The sequence below is a fragment of the Leuciscus leuciscus genome, assembly GCF_965113295.1.
Source record: "Leuciscus leuciscus genome assembly, chromosome: 23".
Classification (NCBI taxonomy): Eukaryota; Metazoa; Chordata; class Actinopteri; order Cypriniformes; family Leuciscidae; genus Leuciscus; species Leuciscus leuciscus.
In genome coordinates, this window is record NC_138747.1 from 6,579,067 (window position 1) to 6,597,563 (window position 18,497).

General features: G+C 38.1%; 1 protein-coding gene across 4 annotated transcripts in view; it reads left to right on the forward strand.

Annotated features, from left to right (window-relative positions):
• sema3fb (sema domain, immunoglobulin domain (Ig), short basic domain, secreted, (semaphorin) 3Fb) overlaps positions 1 to 17,504 on the forward strand; it is a 60,713-nt gene extending 43,209 nt beyond the window's left edge. For 2 of the 4 annotated variants that reach the window (XM_082155466.1, XM_082155468.1), the window contains 13 exons: positions 279 to 372; positions 2,535 to 2,654; positions 2,998 to 3,137; positions 6,445 to 6,559; positions 9,196 to 9,265; positions 9,453 to 9,597; positions 9,795 to 10,017; positions 11,970 to 12,058; positions 12,465 to 12,506; positions 13,325 to 13,482; positions 14,081 to 14,148; positions 14,633 to 14,766; positions 15,406 to 17,504. In XM_082155466.1, coding sequence (XP_082011592.1) covers positions 279 to 372; positions 2,535 to 2,654; positions 2,998 to 3,137; positions 6,445 to 6,559; positions 9,196 to 9,265; positions 9,453 to 9,597; positions 9,795 to 10,017; positions 11,970 to 12,058; positions 12,465 to 12,506; positions 13,325 to 13,482; positions 14,081 to 14,148; positions 14,633 to 14,766; positions 15,406 to 15,825 — 1,818 coding nt within the window. In that variant the 3' untranslated portion in view covers positions 15,826 to 17,504. Of the gene's footprint in view, positions 1 to 278; positions 373 to 2,534; positions 2,655 to 2,997; positions 3,138 to 6,444; positions 6,560 to 9,195; positions 9,266 to 9,452; positions 9,598 to 9,794; positions 10,018 to 11,969; positions 12,059 to 12,464; positions 12,507 to 13,324; positions 13,483 to 14,067; positions 14,149 to 14,632; positions 14,767 to 15,405 lie in introns of all 4 variants that reach the window. The other 2 variants (XM_082155465.1, XM_082155467.1) reach the window with 1 other exon arrangement.
• Positions 17,505 to 18,497: the final 993 nt, after the last annotated feature.

Below are 18,497 nucleotides of genomic sequence, written 5' to 3' on the forward strand. Positions count from 1 at the left end.
GGTGTTGCGGGCTACGGACGAGCAGAGAAGTTTGGATAGTGAAACTTTATATCTGCGCATTATATTCAGAGATCCAACTCTGAGATTTGTTCATTTTGCATCATTGCTTCTCTCTTTTACTGTTGTGCATCAGTCTTTTTTGTCACATGCCTAACCCTGTTGCGTAAGTCCATGTCATGTTTTATAGGGATCTGAGGACTGAAGACTACAGTGTTTTTTTCTGAATTATTGATTGTAAGACAGAGAGATCTAATCTTTGCTTTCAATTTCCCTTTCAGGAATACGTGTTCCATTTGGAGCCCGGCAGAGAGGATTCTGGGAAGGGAAAGTGCCCATATGATCCAAAACTGAACAGCGTCTCCGCTTTGATTAGTAAGTCCCTTCAAAATGGTGGAAAATATATTTCCACTTCAGAGAGTTGGGTGTTGAACGTGCAGCGTCCTGCTCCAAAAAAACGGTATCTTGTATTCTTGTGAACGCTCTTTAAATGACTAATCAGAGCAACTCGCTTTATTCAGAGAGCTATTGCTCAATTGCTGCCCTAAAAAAGTGACTAGCTCCTAAGCATTGTTCTTTTTTTACTGCATTCCTGCATTTTCCCATAATATGGTGAAAATTTAATTAAATGGAGAAACCATGGGATTATTAGTGATGTGTTTTATTGGAAACGTTCAATCCATGATTTGAGTAACTCTTGATGGAGAACTCAGATGGCAGTGAAAGCTGTTTATATTGAACCATGCGAATCAATGAAGTGCACGGTGTGTTTTAACAAGCCCTCTAACGATGCTTCTCACTGCGACTCTTCATGCACTACCAAACTCAACGGTTTATAGATCATTGGTAACGGGTCATTTCAGAATAGTGCTTGAGGGGAAAAAAGCTTTTCACATTTAGATATGTTCCATATTCACAGAGATGAATTCCATATTCACTGTTATTCACATAACAGCATAATGTTGAGGAAAAGACGGCTTTGTTTTATTTGGCTCCTTGTAGTTAAATTAGGTATGAAACATAGAAATAGAGCCGCACTATTAAGTTAAATAAAACCGAAATCGTAATGTGGTTTAGTGCTATTATGATATTGCAAATGCTATTGCAAATGTTAATCTTAATAATAATTTTGTTATCCTGTAAAATTTATTTTGTAAAATGTTTTCCTTAATTTTAGTTTGTTAGAGTGTGGAAATCCATAGTATTTTCTGACAAAATAGTGTTGTATATTAGGTTTATTTTCTTTTTCTCCTGACTAAACGATCTCCAAACTAGCGGGTCATCAGCCAAGACCAAACAACAGCACAAAACCCCAATTTAGCAGGACTTACACAGCAGGTAATTCAGCAAAACCCTTGACTAGGAAAACAACTGGCTAAACCATCTAATCAGCACAGCTTAGCAAAGCCCACAACTAGCAAAACCACTTAGCTAAGCCAGTAAAACAATTTATCACAGGCTTACACGAGGTACGACCTTAAAAGCCACAAACAAACATGACAAGGAAGCTTTTGCAAACTTTAGCATGCCAGTCCTTGAAAGAACTCTTTATTGCTTGCCTGCCTTGTTGTATTTAACCACCACCTCATATATTAGAGTTGTTTGGTTGAATTTACAAGACGTTCTGACAGGTTGGCACCTAGACTTCCCCTAAGAATCAACAGTTTTGATCTGCCTTTGGAAAAAACGCCAACGGGCAGAGCAAATAGACTGTTTCAACAAACTCATTCTACATCCAGCCCGTTTCCTCTACAAACTGAACGCGTATCTCCCGCTGTAAACAGAAGCAAGTGTGGGCAAAAGCAGGCATGCTCCGTGCTCTGGATACCTCAGAGAAGGAATTCATCTTGAGGGCCGCGACAGAGCTCTGTCTGGCCGTGGTTCTGCGGCCCCTCCTCAACAGCCATGGCCTCTGCCAACTACACACTGAGACACCTGCTCAAATGGCCTGCAACTGGGTTCTACACACGCACACACACACACACACACACGCACACACACACACACACACACACACACACACACACACACACACACTTGACCTCCACACTACTTAACAAGGAACAAATTCCTCCAGAGGCAATAATAACCCCTCACATGCGCATGCATAATGACCAGCGCATGTGAAACCCAGTGGGCATCAATCTTGTGCATAATTGTGTATAGTGTAAGTTGGCAGTTGCCATTAAGCCAAGCTTTATATCATTGAATGGTGTCATATTAATATGTGCATAATTAAAGTTATTATCATTAATGTATTTTATTTTATATAAAAAAAAAATAAAATAAAAATTATTTTGGCTGATTGTCCCTGTAAGTGCACTGCAAGTTGAACAGTTTATCAGTTAAATGCTCTTTATCTGTGTCCTGATGGATCTCTGCACAGATGTTGAAAGAACGGTGTTAGACTTTGGGTGTGGCTGACATTTCATCATAGACGGTATAAAAGCTCATAAATCAAATGCATCATTCTTTCACATTTGCAGATTCTTACATTTGACTCTTTCTGTTTATCTCTCTGTTTCTGTATCTCTTAGATGGAGAACTGTATGCAGGGGTGTACATTGACTTCATGGGAACAGACTCTGCTATTTTCCGAACTTTGGGGAAAAACGCAGTCATGCGTACCGACCAATACAACTCAAGATGGCTGAATGGTAAATATGTAAAATAAGTGGATATGAGTAGTTGTCGGTCTGTCTATTTGTCTGTCCATCTATCTGTCTATCTGTCTATCTGTCTATCTATCTATCTGTCTATCTGTCTATCTGTCTATCTGTCTAGCTACCTGTCTATCTAGAGAAAGTGTTTGTTGATTAGTGCTCTGTCTGCTTTTCCATTTTTTTAATGACCTTTTGCTTTTTTGCAGGTCACTTAAATAGTCCTAATGATTCCATGTAGTTTCTCAGTTACTATGAAAAGGCTGATAAATGTTTAGTCGTGCAATTTGTAAAATGCCATTGCATGTTACATTTTTCTCTCCCTCTCTCTTTTTCTTAGACCCCTCATTTGTCCATGTGCACCTTATCCCTGACAGCAATGAGAAAAACGATGACAAACTCTACTTTTTCTTCCGTGAGAAGTCTTCCGAGATGGGCCAGAGCCCCAAATCACAGTCCCGCATCGGGCGAATCTGCCTGGTGAGCTTAAATCTCTGACCTAAAATATGATTTGATGAATACAACCCAAAGTTTGAGACATTCCATACCATTCAGCATTTCTGGAAGAGATTCCAGCTACAGCCGAGAGCGAGTGAGCTGTGGTTTGTGGATACTTGACTGTGGCATTTTTGTTTGCTTGCCGCTGACGTGCTGAAATCCACACATATTTGACCTCCCTGCTTACAATACGTCTCTCTATCCATGTGACCCCTGAACCTGTGACCTTTTGACCTGTCAGATCAGCCCTTCTGAGTATGACTGAGTTTCTTTACGTACTATGGAAAAGACTGCTAATTTACTAGCACCAAAGCATTTGTCCCGAGCGTGGAGCTTAACCACAAGTTCTTAATGAAAATAGTGCCAGACCACAGCTGCAAATTGAGCAGGGCAATGAAAACAAACATCGAGCGGCAGGCTTGGGCCACAGGGGTAAACTCAGGGGTTTGTGGTGCATCTTCTTGGGCTTAATGTTAGCTTGTGGGTTTGTTCTTGTTTAGCTGTATTGGGAGGGTTAAATAATGAAAAGTTTCCCACAAACATAGCTAAACTGTACAAAACCCACATAAATGGGTCAATTAATTGCAGAATGTCCAGCCTGCTATGCAATACAATAAAAGTTCCTAAATGACTGTAAAGGTGCTATTCTTTGTAGCTTTATGATTTTTTTCTAGTAAGACTTTTTTATGTTTTTAAAGAAATCTTATACTCAACAAGGCTGCATTTATTTGATCAGAAATACAGTAAAACAATAATATTGTGAAGTATTATTACAATTTAAAATAACTCTTTTCTATTCTAATATATTTTAAAATGTAATTTATTCCTGTGATGCAAAGCTGAATTTTCAGCATCATTACTCCAGTCTTCAGTGTCACATGATCCTTCAGAAATCATATTATGTTGAGTTGCTGCTCAAGAAACAGTTATTTTTATTAACAATGTTGAAAACAGTTGTGCTGCTTAATATTTTCATGAATTCTATGATTTTTTTTATTACAAATCTCTCAGAACATTATATATCTTTTGATCAATTTAAAGCTTAATAAAAGTAGTAATTACATAAAAGAAAAATCTTAATGACCCCAAAATTGTAAATGTGTGTCTTTACAAATGGATTTGTGCGTGTGTATTTTAATATGCATCTGTTCATTGAGCTGTTTCATATGTGGAACCACATGGTGGTGACATTACATGTGTGTTTGTGTGGGTGAGTTTTTGTGTTTATCCGCTTTCTGTTTTGTGTTTACGGGTGTGTTTATATGAGTGCGTGGTCTCTGTCGTGCGGCCCCCCAGGTCTTTGTTTATGAGTCGGGGTCATGTGGTGACCTAGCATGCAAACACACCCCTGCACTCAGGGCTTTATGGATCACACTCTGGAGAACCAGCCATTCTGCATCTCACATCTGAACCCATCTGGTCACCATCCACCCTCTCACAAAGATCTTTAGCTTTTATTAATAACAATGAGTCATGCGATCAAAGATGAAGCATGCAGAAATAGCCTTAGGTATGATCATTCATATAATGTATATGGTTTGACTTTGTCGTATACAACTCATTTAGCTGCATCTGTATAGTTTGGATAGTTCACCCTAAAATGAACATTTCTTTCATTATTTACTCATCACATTCCAAACCTGAAGGACATTCTTTTTTCTGGGAAACACAAAAGGTGAATTTGAATGAACATGAATGAGGACTGGGAAATTCAAGCTACAAAATTACAGTAAAGCACCTTAAAGTTGCTAAAGATTAGGATCCCCTAATGTGGGCCTCCTTTGTGCATTATATTCCAAATCTACTAAAGTCATACAAGTGTAAGGAACGGATTGAAATTTAAGCCATTACTCACTGAAAATCTAGCTGTATTAATTCATTGATGTCCAGATCATTAATGAATTGTTCTTTTGAGTCTTTTCAGTGAATAATTGATCCAGTTCACAAATGGGACTGATCTGGGGACGGGTTCATGAAGCATTCTCAAGAGAAAATGTATTATTCCTAGAAACATTTCTTAAGAATGTTCTAAAGAAAAAACTTTGATGAATTGAATTTGAAATCCTAAAAAGAATGCTCTTAAAATTATTGTAATTCTAATAACCTCCAAATAGTCTTAAATCCCCAAAAGAAAGAAATTGAATAAATGTTTTCACTCCCGTCAAACCAATTGAAATTTTTTTTATAAATGTGTGCACATTTATTATTATAATATCTGCAGGAAGTGCAATTGATTTTGGAAAATGTTTCATTCAGCTGATCACCAAGTCTTCGACAAGACCCGTCATACAATCAAATATCTTCAAAGTTTGTCATTTTGTTTTTAAGAAAAAAACAAATTTCTTATTAAAATGTTTGAGATCTTAAGAATCTTTCAAGAACTGTTCTTAAAGTGATAATTCACCCAGATAATTTACTCGCCCTCAAGGTGTTCCAAACCTGTATGAGCTGAACACAAAAAAAAGATATTCGGAAGAATGTTGGTTCAATGCTTGTTCAATCAGACAGTTGATGGAAGCCATTGACTTACATGTTTTTTTCTTTTTCTACTATGGAAGTCAATGGCTCCTGTCAACTGTCTGGTTACCAACATTCTTCAGAATATCTTTTTTTTTGTGTGTGTTCAACAAAACAAAAACTTTTACAGCTCTGGAACAACGGAGTAAATGATGACACAATTTTCATTTTTGCATGAACTTTCCCTTTAAAATTCTTATGAGAATCTTACAATTTATCTTAAGAAATGTATTAACTGAAGTCTGAAGAAGATTTTGGTTAAACTTTTCCTGTTCACAGCGGTTAACATCTAGTTTACAGACTACTTTAATGATGCTTTTATGGTGTTTTTGTGTCCTTTTTGAAGCTTGAAAGCACCAATCCCCATTTACTGTATTACAATTGTATGGAAAATTGTATTGTATTCCATGGAAGAAAGTAAGTGAAACCAGTTTGGTATGACCCAATGAATAAATAATGACAGCATTTTTGTTTATGGGCGAACTATCCCTTCATATATACCTCCCAAATGAATAGGTTGGGATTTGAAGTCAGATGATAAATCAGGATTCCTCAGCCACCTCTTCCTAAAATTTGGCCGGCCATCAGACCAGATGGGTGTGTTTTGTGAATCAGACGAGACACTATTTGCAATCTTGTCTTCTCACAGCTAACTTTTCCTGGCTGTTTGTTCCTCTCTCTCCCGCTGTGGAGGGGCTTGCAATGAATTAAATACAGCTATTTCTCCTCTCTTTGATTTCGGCTCAAACCGCGTGTGTGTGTGTGTTTACAGAACGATGATGGCGGTCACTGCTGCTTGGTCAACAAGTGGAGCACCTTCCTGAAAGCCCGTCTCATCTGCTCAGTCCCAGGAGCTGATGGGATTGAAACGCATTTCGACGATCTCAGTAAGTCTCCATTTCCGTTTCATCTCCAACAGATAAAGTCGTCAGTGGAAAAGTCCCATCTCGGCTCTTAAAGTGGTTTGTGTTGGCTGCGGGCCAGTCAGGGATCACTTTAGCAGTGTGTGAATGAGAAAGATCCTCTCCTGGTTAGTCAGGTTTCAGTGGCCCTGTCCAATGTCGCCCACACCCTACTACAAAACCACATGCAAACCCTCCATCCACCCACTACATCCTGGATCCCCTAATGTGGGCCTCCAGGTCTGCATTTACACCGCGCCAGGTGACGTACCTCACCCCCCTGCCATATGGCACCAGATTCCCCCCTAGTCCATATGCCGAGATGGATAATGGCTTATTCGGAGCGGTGTTACAGAAACCCACCTTTCTTTCTCCGAACAAAAGGCTCTTTTGAGAAGGCTGAAGGTGTGGGAGATGTGCCATGAGCTGCGGAGGGAGTTCGGATGACGTCCAGAGAGAAGGGCATGCCCTGTGGACGGATCAGGTGGACCGACAGAAATGCAGGGTCCAATAAGGGTCTTGCACTTATAGCCATTTCCAGACTAATTGGCCCCAGTGATGTTGGGAAACGGTGGGTTATGATCACGCTGGAATTTATAGCTGTTGCTCGTATTAAAAGAGCAGGTCTGGGCTCCCGAACACAGCCGCTCAACACTTATAAACACGTTTGGCTCTTTATTAGTGGGGAGGATGTTTACACAGGCTCGTGGAGAGGTTTTAGATGTGTGTGTGTGTGTGTGTTGAAGGAGGGATGTGCAGGCATTTTTAATAAGGTAGTAAAGCTGTAGTACATTGTGAGTTGTGACGGTCTACTAATGAACAGGATTAAGCTTTTATTAGAGTAGAGAGAGCGCTGTGCTTAAGTACTGTGCCATGTTTATAATCACACGTATATTGAAAGCAGAAGATCGCTAATATATTCACAACGGCCCAAAAGTTTAGGGTTGGTAAAATGTTTGAATGTTTTTAAAAGAAGTCCCTTGTGCTCACTAATAATGCATCTAATATTGTGAAATATTATTACAATTTTAAAAAAGCTGTTTTCTATTTTAATATTAGATTTAATAATAATAAATAATGTATTCCTATGATGCAAAGCTTAATATTTTTGTAGCATTCTCTAATTAATAGAAAAGAACAGGATTTATTTAAAACATAAATCTTTTTTAACATTATAAAGGTCTTTACTGTCACTTTTGATCAATAAAATGCATCCTTGCTGAATAAAAGTATACCTTTTTTGAATAAATTTTTTTAAGGACTGATCTTAAGCTTTTGAACTGTAGAGTACCTTCTTAATAAATATTTCTGGTCTTATTATTCACAAATTGTCAGTGCACGTTAATCTATATTGTCATTTTTATTCATCATAATTGATTATCTCAGACTCTTAAAGGCCACGTGGGCGGGGAAAATAATGTTAAAAGTAGTGCTGTTTCATGTCTTTAAATGTAAATTCCTGCATTTTCTGTTCAGTGTTATTGGGAATCATTGTCTAGATCTTTACATAGATTCTATACAGCTGCTCATGTGACTCTGGCTTTACTTTTAGGAGATTATGGGAGTTTGAACAGTTGGAAGACGTTAAGGATTTGGAAAATTCGTCCCAGATGTCCAATTGTTTGTTAAAAAAAATCAGTAAGGAGGTGTCATTTAAAAATATGTGTGTTCATCCCTTTTGAGGATCCTTAGATATACACCATTAACTGCATCTCTCCTGTTGTGAAGGAGGAAGGGGGAGGACATTTGCCTCGAGTTGCCATATGTATTGGCATGGGCAAGAGAGAGTCTTAAAAGTGTTATTAGTTGAAAGCATAAAAAATAAGGGGCTGCAGACTTAACTTGCATTTACGGCAAAAGCACCTCAGTGTGTCTGGAACATGTGCGTTACCAACTATACCACAACTGTCATACTTTTTTTCATTTTTCATTTATGTGATCATGAGTTTATAGCTCTGTGACTGAGTCTTAAAAGCCTTGTCCATATACACAAGATGCTTCACCTGCACTGTACTTATACATACATCTACACTCAGATACTGTATAAAGGTTGGCAGGATGTGTGTGTGAAGCAATAGGAACCATATGCTTTGCTATCCTCTATCACTCACTAATTCCCCTACACACACATGCACTCATAAGTGTTTATGCAAGCCGACTCAGCAAGTTTCATCATAGTGACTGTCTTTCACCTAATTTTCTGTCCGGTTTACTGGAGCAAAATTACTCCCAAAAATACTACAGTAAGTATAATACTGGTGTGGCTTATAATGTTAGAGGTTTCTACACACATTTTAACTGTAAGGTTTATGAGAAATAACTTGCATTTGCCAACCTCTGCTCTGATAGGTTACACACAAATAACACATCCAGTCTCAAACTGTTACAAGATCTAAGAATGAGAATATAATTTGTAATAGAGATAACCCAATCAAGTCCGATTGAAAGAGATGCTGAAAACAAGACACAAATCTGATGAGTGAAATGCAGTGAGAAACTCTGAGTCACAGGAAGTTTGTCCCAAGATTCAGTAAATGCGTTTGATTTATGCACTGCAAATATTAGCTAAGTGTTCCTCCAGCTTTTTCACTGCAGTGCTGTTCTATGTTTGTGTCTTTTAGGGGATGTGTACATACAGCCCACGCAGGACACTAAAAATCCAGTCATCTATGGGGTCTTCTCTGTGTCAGGGTGAGTTTGAATGTGTCAGACCAGGTCTTTCTCCATCTGGGAACTGTAGTAAACACTGGAAGTGTTTGTTTAGCATGGGCATTTGTCCACTACATTTGCATCAGTTTTTTTCCACGTTCACTTCTAAACATCACTTTATATATATTATGAACTTTATAACAAAACGTTGTCATATTTCCCCCCCCAGCTCTGTATTCAAAGGCTCTGCGGTCTGCGTCTACTCCATGGCGGACATTCGGATGGTGTTCAATGGACCTTTTGCCCACAAAGAAGGTCCCAATTATCAGTGGGTGGCCTACACTGGAAAAATCCCCTACCCTCGTCCAGGAACAGTGAGTTTCACCCTCTAATGAATCAGAATACCAATAATAAGATGGATTATTGTCTCACCGGTGTAGTAATATTAATCTAGACCTGATGTTGAAGGTTTAAACAACAAGCTCAAACTTCAGTTAGCCTTTAGTGCTGCTGCGTTAGGACAGTACAGGGATCTGATTGGCTAAAATTGATCCTCATCATTTTTTTTCAGTGTCCTGGTGGGACTTTTACCCCCAACATGAAGTCCACTAAAGACTACCCCGACGAGGTCATCAACTTCATGCGGAACCATCCCACCATGTACAACACTGTGTATCCGGTGCACAAGCGCCCCCTGGTGGTCAGGACCAACGTGGACTATGAGTTCACCACCATCACTGTGGACCAGGTGACTGCTGCCGACGGCAACTACGAGGTGCTCTTCCTGGGTACAGGTGAGTTTGGAAACTACCCCAATTTTTACATATTTAATTTTTTTTTCTTATATGTCAAGTCAAGTTTATTTGTATAGCGCTTTTCACAATACAGATTGTATCAAAGCAGCTTCACAGTATTAAATTAAAATAATACAACAAAGTTTGTTTCAAGAGGAATTTATTGATTGATAAAATTAAATTAAATATCCCCAAATATGTAAATATGTAAATTTACCATGTTATATGCAATAAAATATGCATACTTAAATGTAAGTAACTTAACATAAGATGTATTGTATAGCAGAGCATAGTATATGCTCTAGTATTTAAGTATTTAATTATTTTTAAAAAAATATTATTTTCAGTTTGTCTTTTCAATTTAATTTGTAATTTTTTTAATATATATTTACAAATACAATTAATGCCCTAACTGGTATCATTTAAAAATGTTTAAAAGTAATATAATGCTCCACACTGGGTTATTGCAGTTTAACAAATTTTATATAGTTTTTATATCTGGTTTTTTTTTAATGTTATTTTCAATTTGTCTTTTCTTTTTTGTTTTATTTAAAAACAAAATTTTTATATTTACAAATAAAAGTAATGGTATCTTAATTTCATTTTAATTTATATTTCTCCACATAATCTAGTGTTATTGTTGTCTAAAGGCATTTTCATGATTAATGCAGACAGGATGTAAAGGTTTTAAGTTTCAAAAAAATAAATGTTTTAGTTGTGCATCACGGACATTATTTTATTTTACTTTGAGTCATGCAAATGTATTTTAGTTTAGTTTCCGTTATCCCAGTTATTTTATTTGAATTATTTTTTTCATTTGTTTGTTTTCATTTTAATTATGTATATTTTTTAACAATATAACTGATAAAGTAGTGTATAAGAGCTGTTTAGATACAGTAACTATCACCTTGCCTTCCCGCTAAACCTTTATCAAGACACTTTTCTGAAACTGCTGCAGGATAAACCAAAAAAAAAAGTCAGTTTTATTCCTTCTCTATGTACTCTGCGTTTATCAGATGAGGTGAAAAGCATCTGACTCTACTTAGATGGAAGTCAAACGCAAAAAAAGGTTTCGTGTTTCCATCTTTCTGTTCTTTATATAAAAACTGTGAATGCAGCCCCTTAAGACTTTGGAGGATCACTGTAAGAGAATCCATCAACCTACACTGATCTGCTAAACTCTTTCTCTCGTCTCCTCCTCTTTTAGTTCTCTTTTAACATTAAAGAGTCAGAATGCCATCATTCTTTCTGTACACGGTCTCGTCATGCTGTAGGTTATCCCTTTATGTCTGCTTTTCTTGCTTTGTGAGTCTGAGAGGCTAATGGGTTTTTAAATCAACTCTGCGTGCCCCATTGCACCTACAAGCACTCACAGGAACGTCTCTAGCTTTCAGCTGCCGTCGCTCGCCTCCATTCAAAGCTCAGGTTAGATGTGTTGCTCCGGTTGCAATAAATCTCCAGCGACGTGCACAGAGGAATGCAACGGGCACGCTTAAATCAAACAAGCGTTTCGGTAGGGCGCAGCCGCTGGAAAGCCTCAGCGTTCCAGTAGAGATGGAGCCTGACAGGGTACAGCCGAGCTGAAAGATGAGCATGCCGTGAAAAGCAGTGAAAACAAAAGACAAAAGAGGGATTTTAAAAGGAAGGGATGGTAGATGGAAAACGTGAAGGGTCTGCATGTTAGATGGGATGGAAAGAAAGAGTAACTCAAGAGTCTCTGGAGTCAGTGAAAGATAATAATCGTGATTTTATCAGGGCATAAGATGCAAAGACAAAAGGCTCGGAAAAAAGGAATAGACAGAAAGTTGTCAGAGGAATGTCATGGCGCTTTGAATGTTTTTGGGTCAAAGACGGCCATGCTTTGTTGTAACATGGAACTGCACTCGGAAAGAGCCAGTTTAATATGTGGTTGGTTCAGTGAATGATCTGACTGTCTTTCTATTGGCCTACAGACAAAGGTACAGTGCAGAAGGTGATCGTCCTGCCAAGAGATGACCTGCAGACAGAGGAACTCGTGCTGGAGGAAGTGGAGGTCTTTAAGGTGAGCGCTGAACCCTGGGACTTTCCTGTTCTCTGGTGAATTGTGATATATACATGTTTTTATTTCCTGTGACGGCAAAGGTGAATTTTATGCAGCTTTTAATTTTCTTATCATTGTTATTGTTGTGTTGCTTAATATTTTTGTGGAAATCGTGATACCTTTTTTCAAGATTCTTTGATGAATATAAAGTTTAAAAGAACCGCATTTATTTGAAATAAAGAAAATAACTTTTTAAATGTCTTTTATTTGGTCATTTTAATGCATCTTTGCTGAATCTTTCAAAAAAAACTAATATCGTACTGACTCCAAACTAAAAACAAAGTCTACATTACACCTACAGTAATAAACAAATTACCAAAAAGTAAAGGTTAATGTACAATAAAGTTTTCATATCTGTCACTTTCAGGTCCCTACTCCCATCACAACTATGAAGATTTCTTCAAAACGGGTAAGAACTAGCTATACACTAAACCTGATATAAATGGTTCACAAACACAGATGTCTTATTAATACTGGATGAATAACCAAACCCATAAAGAAGATAACAATAAACCGATTTAAATTGGACATGCAGCTGCTATCTGTCTAAAAATGATCCCCTGTAATTTATAACACAATTTGTGTTTTATTCTTTCATCGTGATTAGGATTGTTGGCAGATGCGGTATGACATCATTACAAGGCCATATTTTAAACCCTAGTTCTCCCAGAATAACTGATTCAAAACAGCTGATCCTAAAAACAGAAATGCCAAGTGTCCAAACGCTGGAGAAAAAAGCTCCATTATCAGAACAGGCTTGAATGTGCGCTTCCAACCCTGCACAAACCTGCCTGCATCCCAAATTCATGAGGTTCACATCTTTCCAAAAGGGTTTCACAGAAACCCTGAGCTTTCATGATCAAATCAAATTATGGGTGTTCACACTTCACACTCGTAGTTTGGTTCTTTTGGTCCGGACCAAAAAAGAAAATGATAGATTTAGTCCTGGTTCGCTTAGCGTTCACACTGTCATTTTTAACACCGAACAAGATACTAAAAAATATGGCTTATATTTTGCGATGGAACTTGCAAAACAAAAGCGACCCAAGACCAATCTTTTCAGGGTTCTCGGTCCTCTTGTTTTGTTCCGATGGCAGCGTTCACACTGTTACTCAAATAAACAGAGCAATCGCACCAGAGTTCATTTTAATCAAACCAACCTATGTTTCATCCAAAGGGAGAATACAAATGGAAACAACTACTAAATGACTTTTGACTTTGTTGCAGCAACAACTGTACGTGGCGTCAGCGGTTGGCGTGACTCATCTGGCCTTGCACAGGTGTGACGTGTACGGCGAGGCCTGTGCTGACTGCTGTTTAGCCCGAGACCCTTATTGTGCCTGGGACGGCAAGTCCTGCACTAGATACTCGGCCTCGCAGAAGAGGTAAATATGCCAAAAACACTCGCATCAAAGATCACATCCCAGTCATGAGCATTCTTAAGAATATGATCCTCATTTACAGTCATATTTGCTTGATTTCTGGGAACATTGTGCATTGAATGTTGCAACTGCAGATATTTTGCTATCATCCAGGCAGACGCATTAGTCATTTTGGCCAATTTCAGGGGAAATCAGTTTGAAGTTTGAAGTTGTTGGTGTGTCCATATGAACCTCATTTAGGGACGGGCGAGTCTTATCGTTGTGAAACAGGAAAGGATTTTTCCCTGAGTTGCAGAAAGATGAAATCTCAGAGAAACACATTGAACTTTGCTTCCTCTTCTGAACTTTACATAAGAATTCAACCTGTCATATCTTCAGCGTGATGCACACGCAGCGTGATTTATTAAAGCAGTAGACGGTGCAACATTGTTTGGGTTGGAAAAAACCCTAAAAGTTGAGCGTTAAAACTGAGAATTGGAATAACCCAATCTGCTAATCAGATGAGCTGTCCACAAAATTTTTGTCTAGTTATATATTTTCATACCTAATCAGTTACAGGTGGAAATAAATGTCTTATCTTGCCATATTGGCTTCCTTTCAGACGCAGTCGGCGACAGGATGTCAAATACGGGAATCCCATTCGCCAGTGCAGAGGATACAATTCCAACAGTAAGCCTAACTCATATTTGTAAATGCAGAAATGTATTGTAATGTATAAAATCAATAAATAGATTTAGTCCAGTCTGTTTTGTTTGTAAATATATCAATCTAATAATCATATTGTGTGCACAACTAATTTATTAGTAAATCATTCACAGTTAATACTTGTTTTCATATCATGACACATTTATCAACATCAGTTCATGAATTCCATTTTACTCGCTTTCATTAATTTGTCAAGTTTGTTTATATAAGAAGCGTATATGTAAAATTCAGTCATGCTTTCTTTATTCAACCCTTATGAGCTGTTAACAGAAAGCATGATTCTGCTCTGATCTGGATTTGTTTTATTTGCATGGCCTCAGTTTGACTGACACGGCTCTCACGTTCTTCTGGCTCTGCCGTATGAATTCACGGTCAGCTCTCGTTCTCGCTCTAGTGCTGTGCTGATGTCTATGAGAAATGACGTGGTGGTGTTGTTGTTGTTGTCCAGCCAATAAGAACACTCTAGAGACGGTGCAGTACGGGGTGGAGGGAAGCAGCACGTTTTTGGAATGCCAGGCCAGATCTCCTCACGCCGCCATCAAATGGCACCTGCACCGAGACAACAGCGACAGGAGGAGAGAGGTGAGGACACACCAGTACATATCCATATTCATGTATCAATAAATAGTATAGATGCACAGTATGTTAGAGTATGTTATATACAGTACTGTGCAAAAGTCTTAGGCATGTTAATATCCCCCTATTATTAACATGCCTAAGACTTTTGCACAGTACTGTGTATATATATGCATTTATTTGATTAAAAATACAAAAAAAAATGTAATATTGTGAAATATTATTCCAATTTAAAACAGCTGTTTTCTATGTGAATATACAGTAAAGTGTAATTTATTCCTGTGATCAAAGCTGAATTTTCAGCATCACTACTCCAGTCTTCAGTGTCACATGATTCTTCAGAAATCATTCTAATATGATGATTTGATGCTCATTTCTTATTATTTCTTATTATTATCAATGTTGAAAACGGTTATTTACAGTTTTATTTCAGGGTTCTTTGATGAATAGAAAGTTCAAAAGAACAGCATTTATCTGAAATAGAAAGATTTTGTAACATTAAACACTACCGTTCAAAAGTTTGCAGTGTATGTTTGTAAATACAGTATAGACGTATTCAAAAATGTATTTAACTTGTAATGATATCAATTAAGCAATCTGAATTATTCATACAAAGTTCATTGATTTATTAATCTGTTCCTCCAGGTCCGCACCGATGGGCGCGTGTTGAAGACAGATCAAGGCTTGCTTCTACGTTCCCTCCAGTCCTCAGACTCTGGCATCTACGTCTGCACAGCCACTGAGAAGAACTTCAAGCACACCTTGGTCAAACTTCAGCTGGTGGTCTTGACCAACCAGGCCGTCAACAACATCCTGGTGGAAACGGGCCGTCCCGCGGTCTCTCCGCTCCAGTCCAGCGCCTGGACCCCCAGCGCCGGACAATACAAAGACCTTCTGACCATCCTCAGTCAGCCCGAGATGGGCCTCATAAACCAGTACTGCCAGGACTATTGGCAGTATGGAGACCCGCTGACCGGGGTCATCAAGGCCAAAGACCTCAAAGAGCTGAAGGAACAGAAGAAACCGCGGAATCGCAGACATCACGGGGACGAAGAGGAGACATGAGGGGGTTTTCCACTCCTCGGTCCTATAGGAAAGACTTCTAAAAGAGGAAAACCTAAAAAAAAAAAAAATGTAAAAAAAACTTCCATCACATGAAACCGAACTTTGCAAGAAACAAACGGAATTCCCTTTTAACACGTAAAGATGATATCATACACAGTATTTATTGTAGGTTGTATATAGTACCATTCTGTGGATTTCTTTGTACTTAAATAGAAAAAATGAATGCTCTTTGTGTATAAGTACCTAACGGGCAAATATTATTGTAATATTATTTTTATTGTCACAAGTTCAAACGAAACAAAAGAAATCTCCAGTTTCCATCTTCCGGGCATTGACGACTCGTGTATATTGACATAAACTCATAGACTATGAACTATGTTGAACTGATGGGTGAGGAACGAGCGACTGGGGACAAATCTGGCCCTTGGACTCTTCAACAGAAAGACAGACAAAGGCGGTGACATCATGCTCTTCACCACTAGTCCCACCCCTAAGTGCATTCTGGTCCCTCATTGGTTACAATGAGACACCAGCTCATATTGTCTTCCTAATGTCACTCTATATGCACAACTCTTCTGTTTTCATTGCACAAATGAATCGAATTTCATGGCACAATAATGTTTGTTTTTTTGTTTTTTTTGTGAATGGACTCGATCAAGTTTTGACTAATGTAAAACAGCTGCTGAGGGCTCTTAGTAAGCTTTTATTGTTTTATATGCCACTTTTGAAAAGACTAAAAGCACAAACCAACTTGCACCGCAATGATGTCATGGTCATATATGTCCAGGTCATATTTCACCATTTAAAATGTCCCTAGAAAAATATTTTCGCCCACATTTTATTTGACTGAATTACACTAAAATTCAATTTTAAATTGGCCCTTTTTATAAATGCTTCACAATTATATATATTTTTTAATAATGTTATAATTAGATTTGAATGGGAAAATAGTCACAATGCGAAACTCAATGGTACTAAAAATGAATTTTTTAATAAGCAAACGTCATTTCATATATTTTTATTTTTAATTTCGGGGTGAAATATGATCTGGACCAGTTTTTGTGAGATTCAGCCAATTATGGCACATAACCTAAATATGAATTTAGATAAACTGTTGAAGACTACAATATTATAAAAGACACATGCTGATGTATGACAAAAGCTACATTCATTTTCAAAACGTGTTCACACTGTATAGAGCATTTTATCACAGTTTTAAACTACTCAAGGTCTTGGGAAGCTGGCTTTTCATTGTGTGCATGATTTATGTAGTGGTATCGTAATTACGAAATTAAAGCTAGCTGCGTTACAGTTCTTTCTGTTGATATGTTTTTACGGTAAGTTTTACGGTAATGGTCTTACACATGCAAAACGGAGGGCAACTATTCACCTTAAAACGATGACAGACTGTTTCCTCAACAGTTGATGGTATTGTTACTTTCCCTGCAAAACACCACACGGCCCCAAAACCAGTAAGAAGCAGTGTCTTACATCGAGAGAAAATGGTTGTACAATTTCTTGGTATTTTTAAGATGTGTCTTTAGAAATGTTTGTGTTTTTATTTTGTCATCAGTTTGACTAAATGCACAGGTGATGTTACTGTGATAATTGTGTAAATGATTTTCTTTCCCCTCTTGCTGTTGCTAACTAATAAATTAAAGCTCTATATTTTATAGTAATTCAACTGTTCATTTTTTTCTTTACCAGCTGATTTATTTGATCACAGACTCATGGAATGGTTATGAATTGTTTTTGTGGAAGAATCCTGGACCGACAGGACAGGCAGTGAAAATAATATTTCACTATTATAGCCATTGCATGCTGGCATAGTCCTGGTATTTCTATTGAGATGCAGATTATTCAAGCAACTTTATAGGTATAGTTCATCCAAAAATGAAAATTAATTTACTCACGATTGTGTCGTTCCAAACCTGTGACTTTTTCTTCCATTGAACACAAAAGCTGTTTAAAGGAGAACTTGGTAACTTTTTTAACTTAATAAAACTGTCTAGAAATCATTTGGATGGTTAAACAACCTGTTCTGGTGATATTGGTGACTTTCCCCGCTCCCCCCAGCGTTCCCAGGCGGAAAACCAACCTTGCAACTTGCGCACTGCCGTCCCGGCAAAGTGAAATTGGAAGTCTCGTGAGAAGCGAGAACTAGAACGAGAACGAGCGCGAAACACAAATTGCTTTACGGCAATTCGACATAAACACACACGCATGTATGATGTATTACCAGATTACCCACCTCGGTAGACATAGCTCCACGCGATACAGTTGGCTTGCTCCGATCAAAACAAACGCACATGAGCAGCGGTAGAGAGGGGGAGGAGGCCGCCGCAAGTGAGTTTTTTACGACTGTGTTGTGAAATATACGCCCCCCCACAGCTGTAGGGGGAGCTCGTGGGGAAAACATGCGACAACAAAAGGGAAAATCAGCGAAGAAGTGACTAGAGTTCGCTAGAGTTACAGAGTTCTCCTTTAACATACAATGAAAGCATAATTACCTGTCAAGCTTCAAATAGTACAATAAAAGTAGGCCTACTCCATGTGTACATTATAAAGCCTTATAGCTTTGTGTGAGGAACAGACCAAAATAAGCAGTTCATTTAGATTTCATGAGAGCAAAGCATCTTGCAGTGAGACTATTGGCTATATCAGCTTGAACC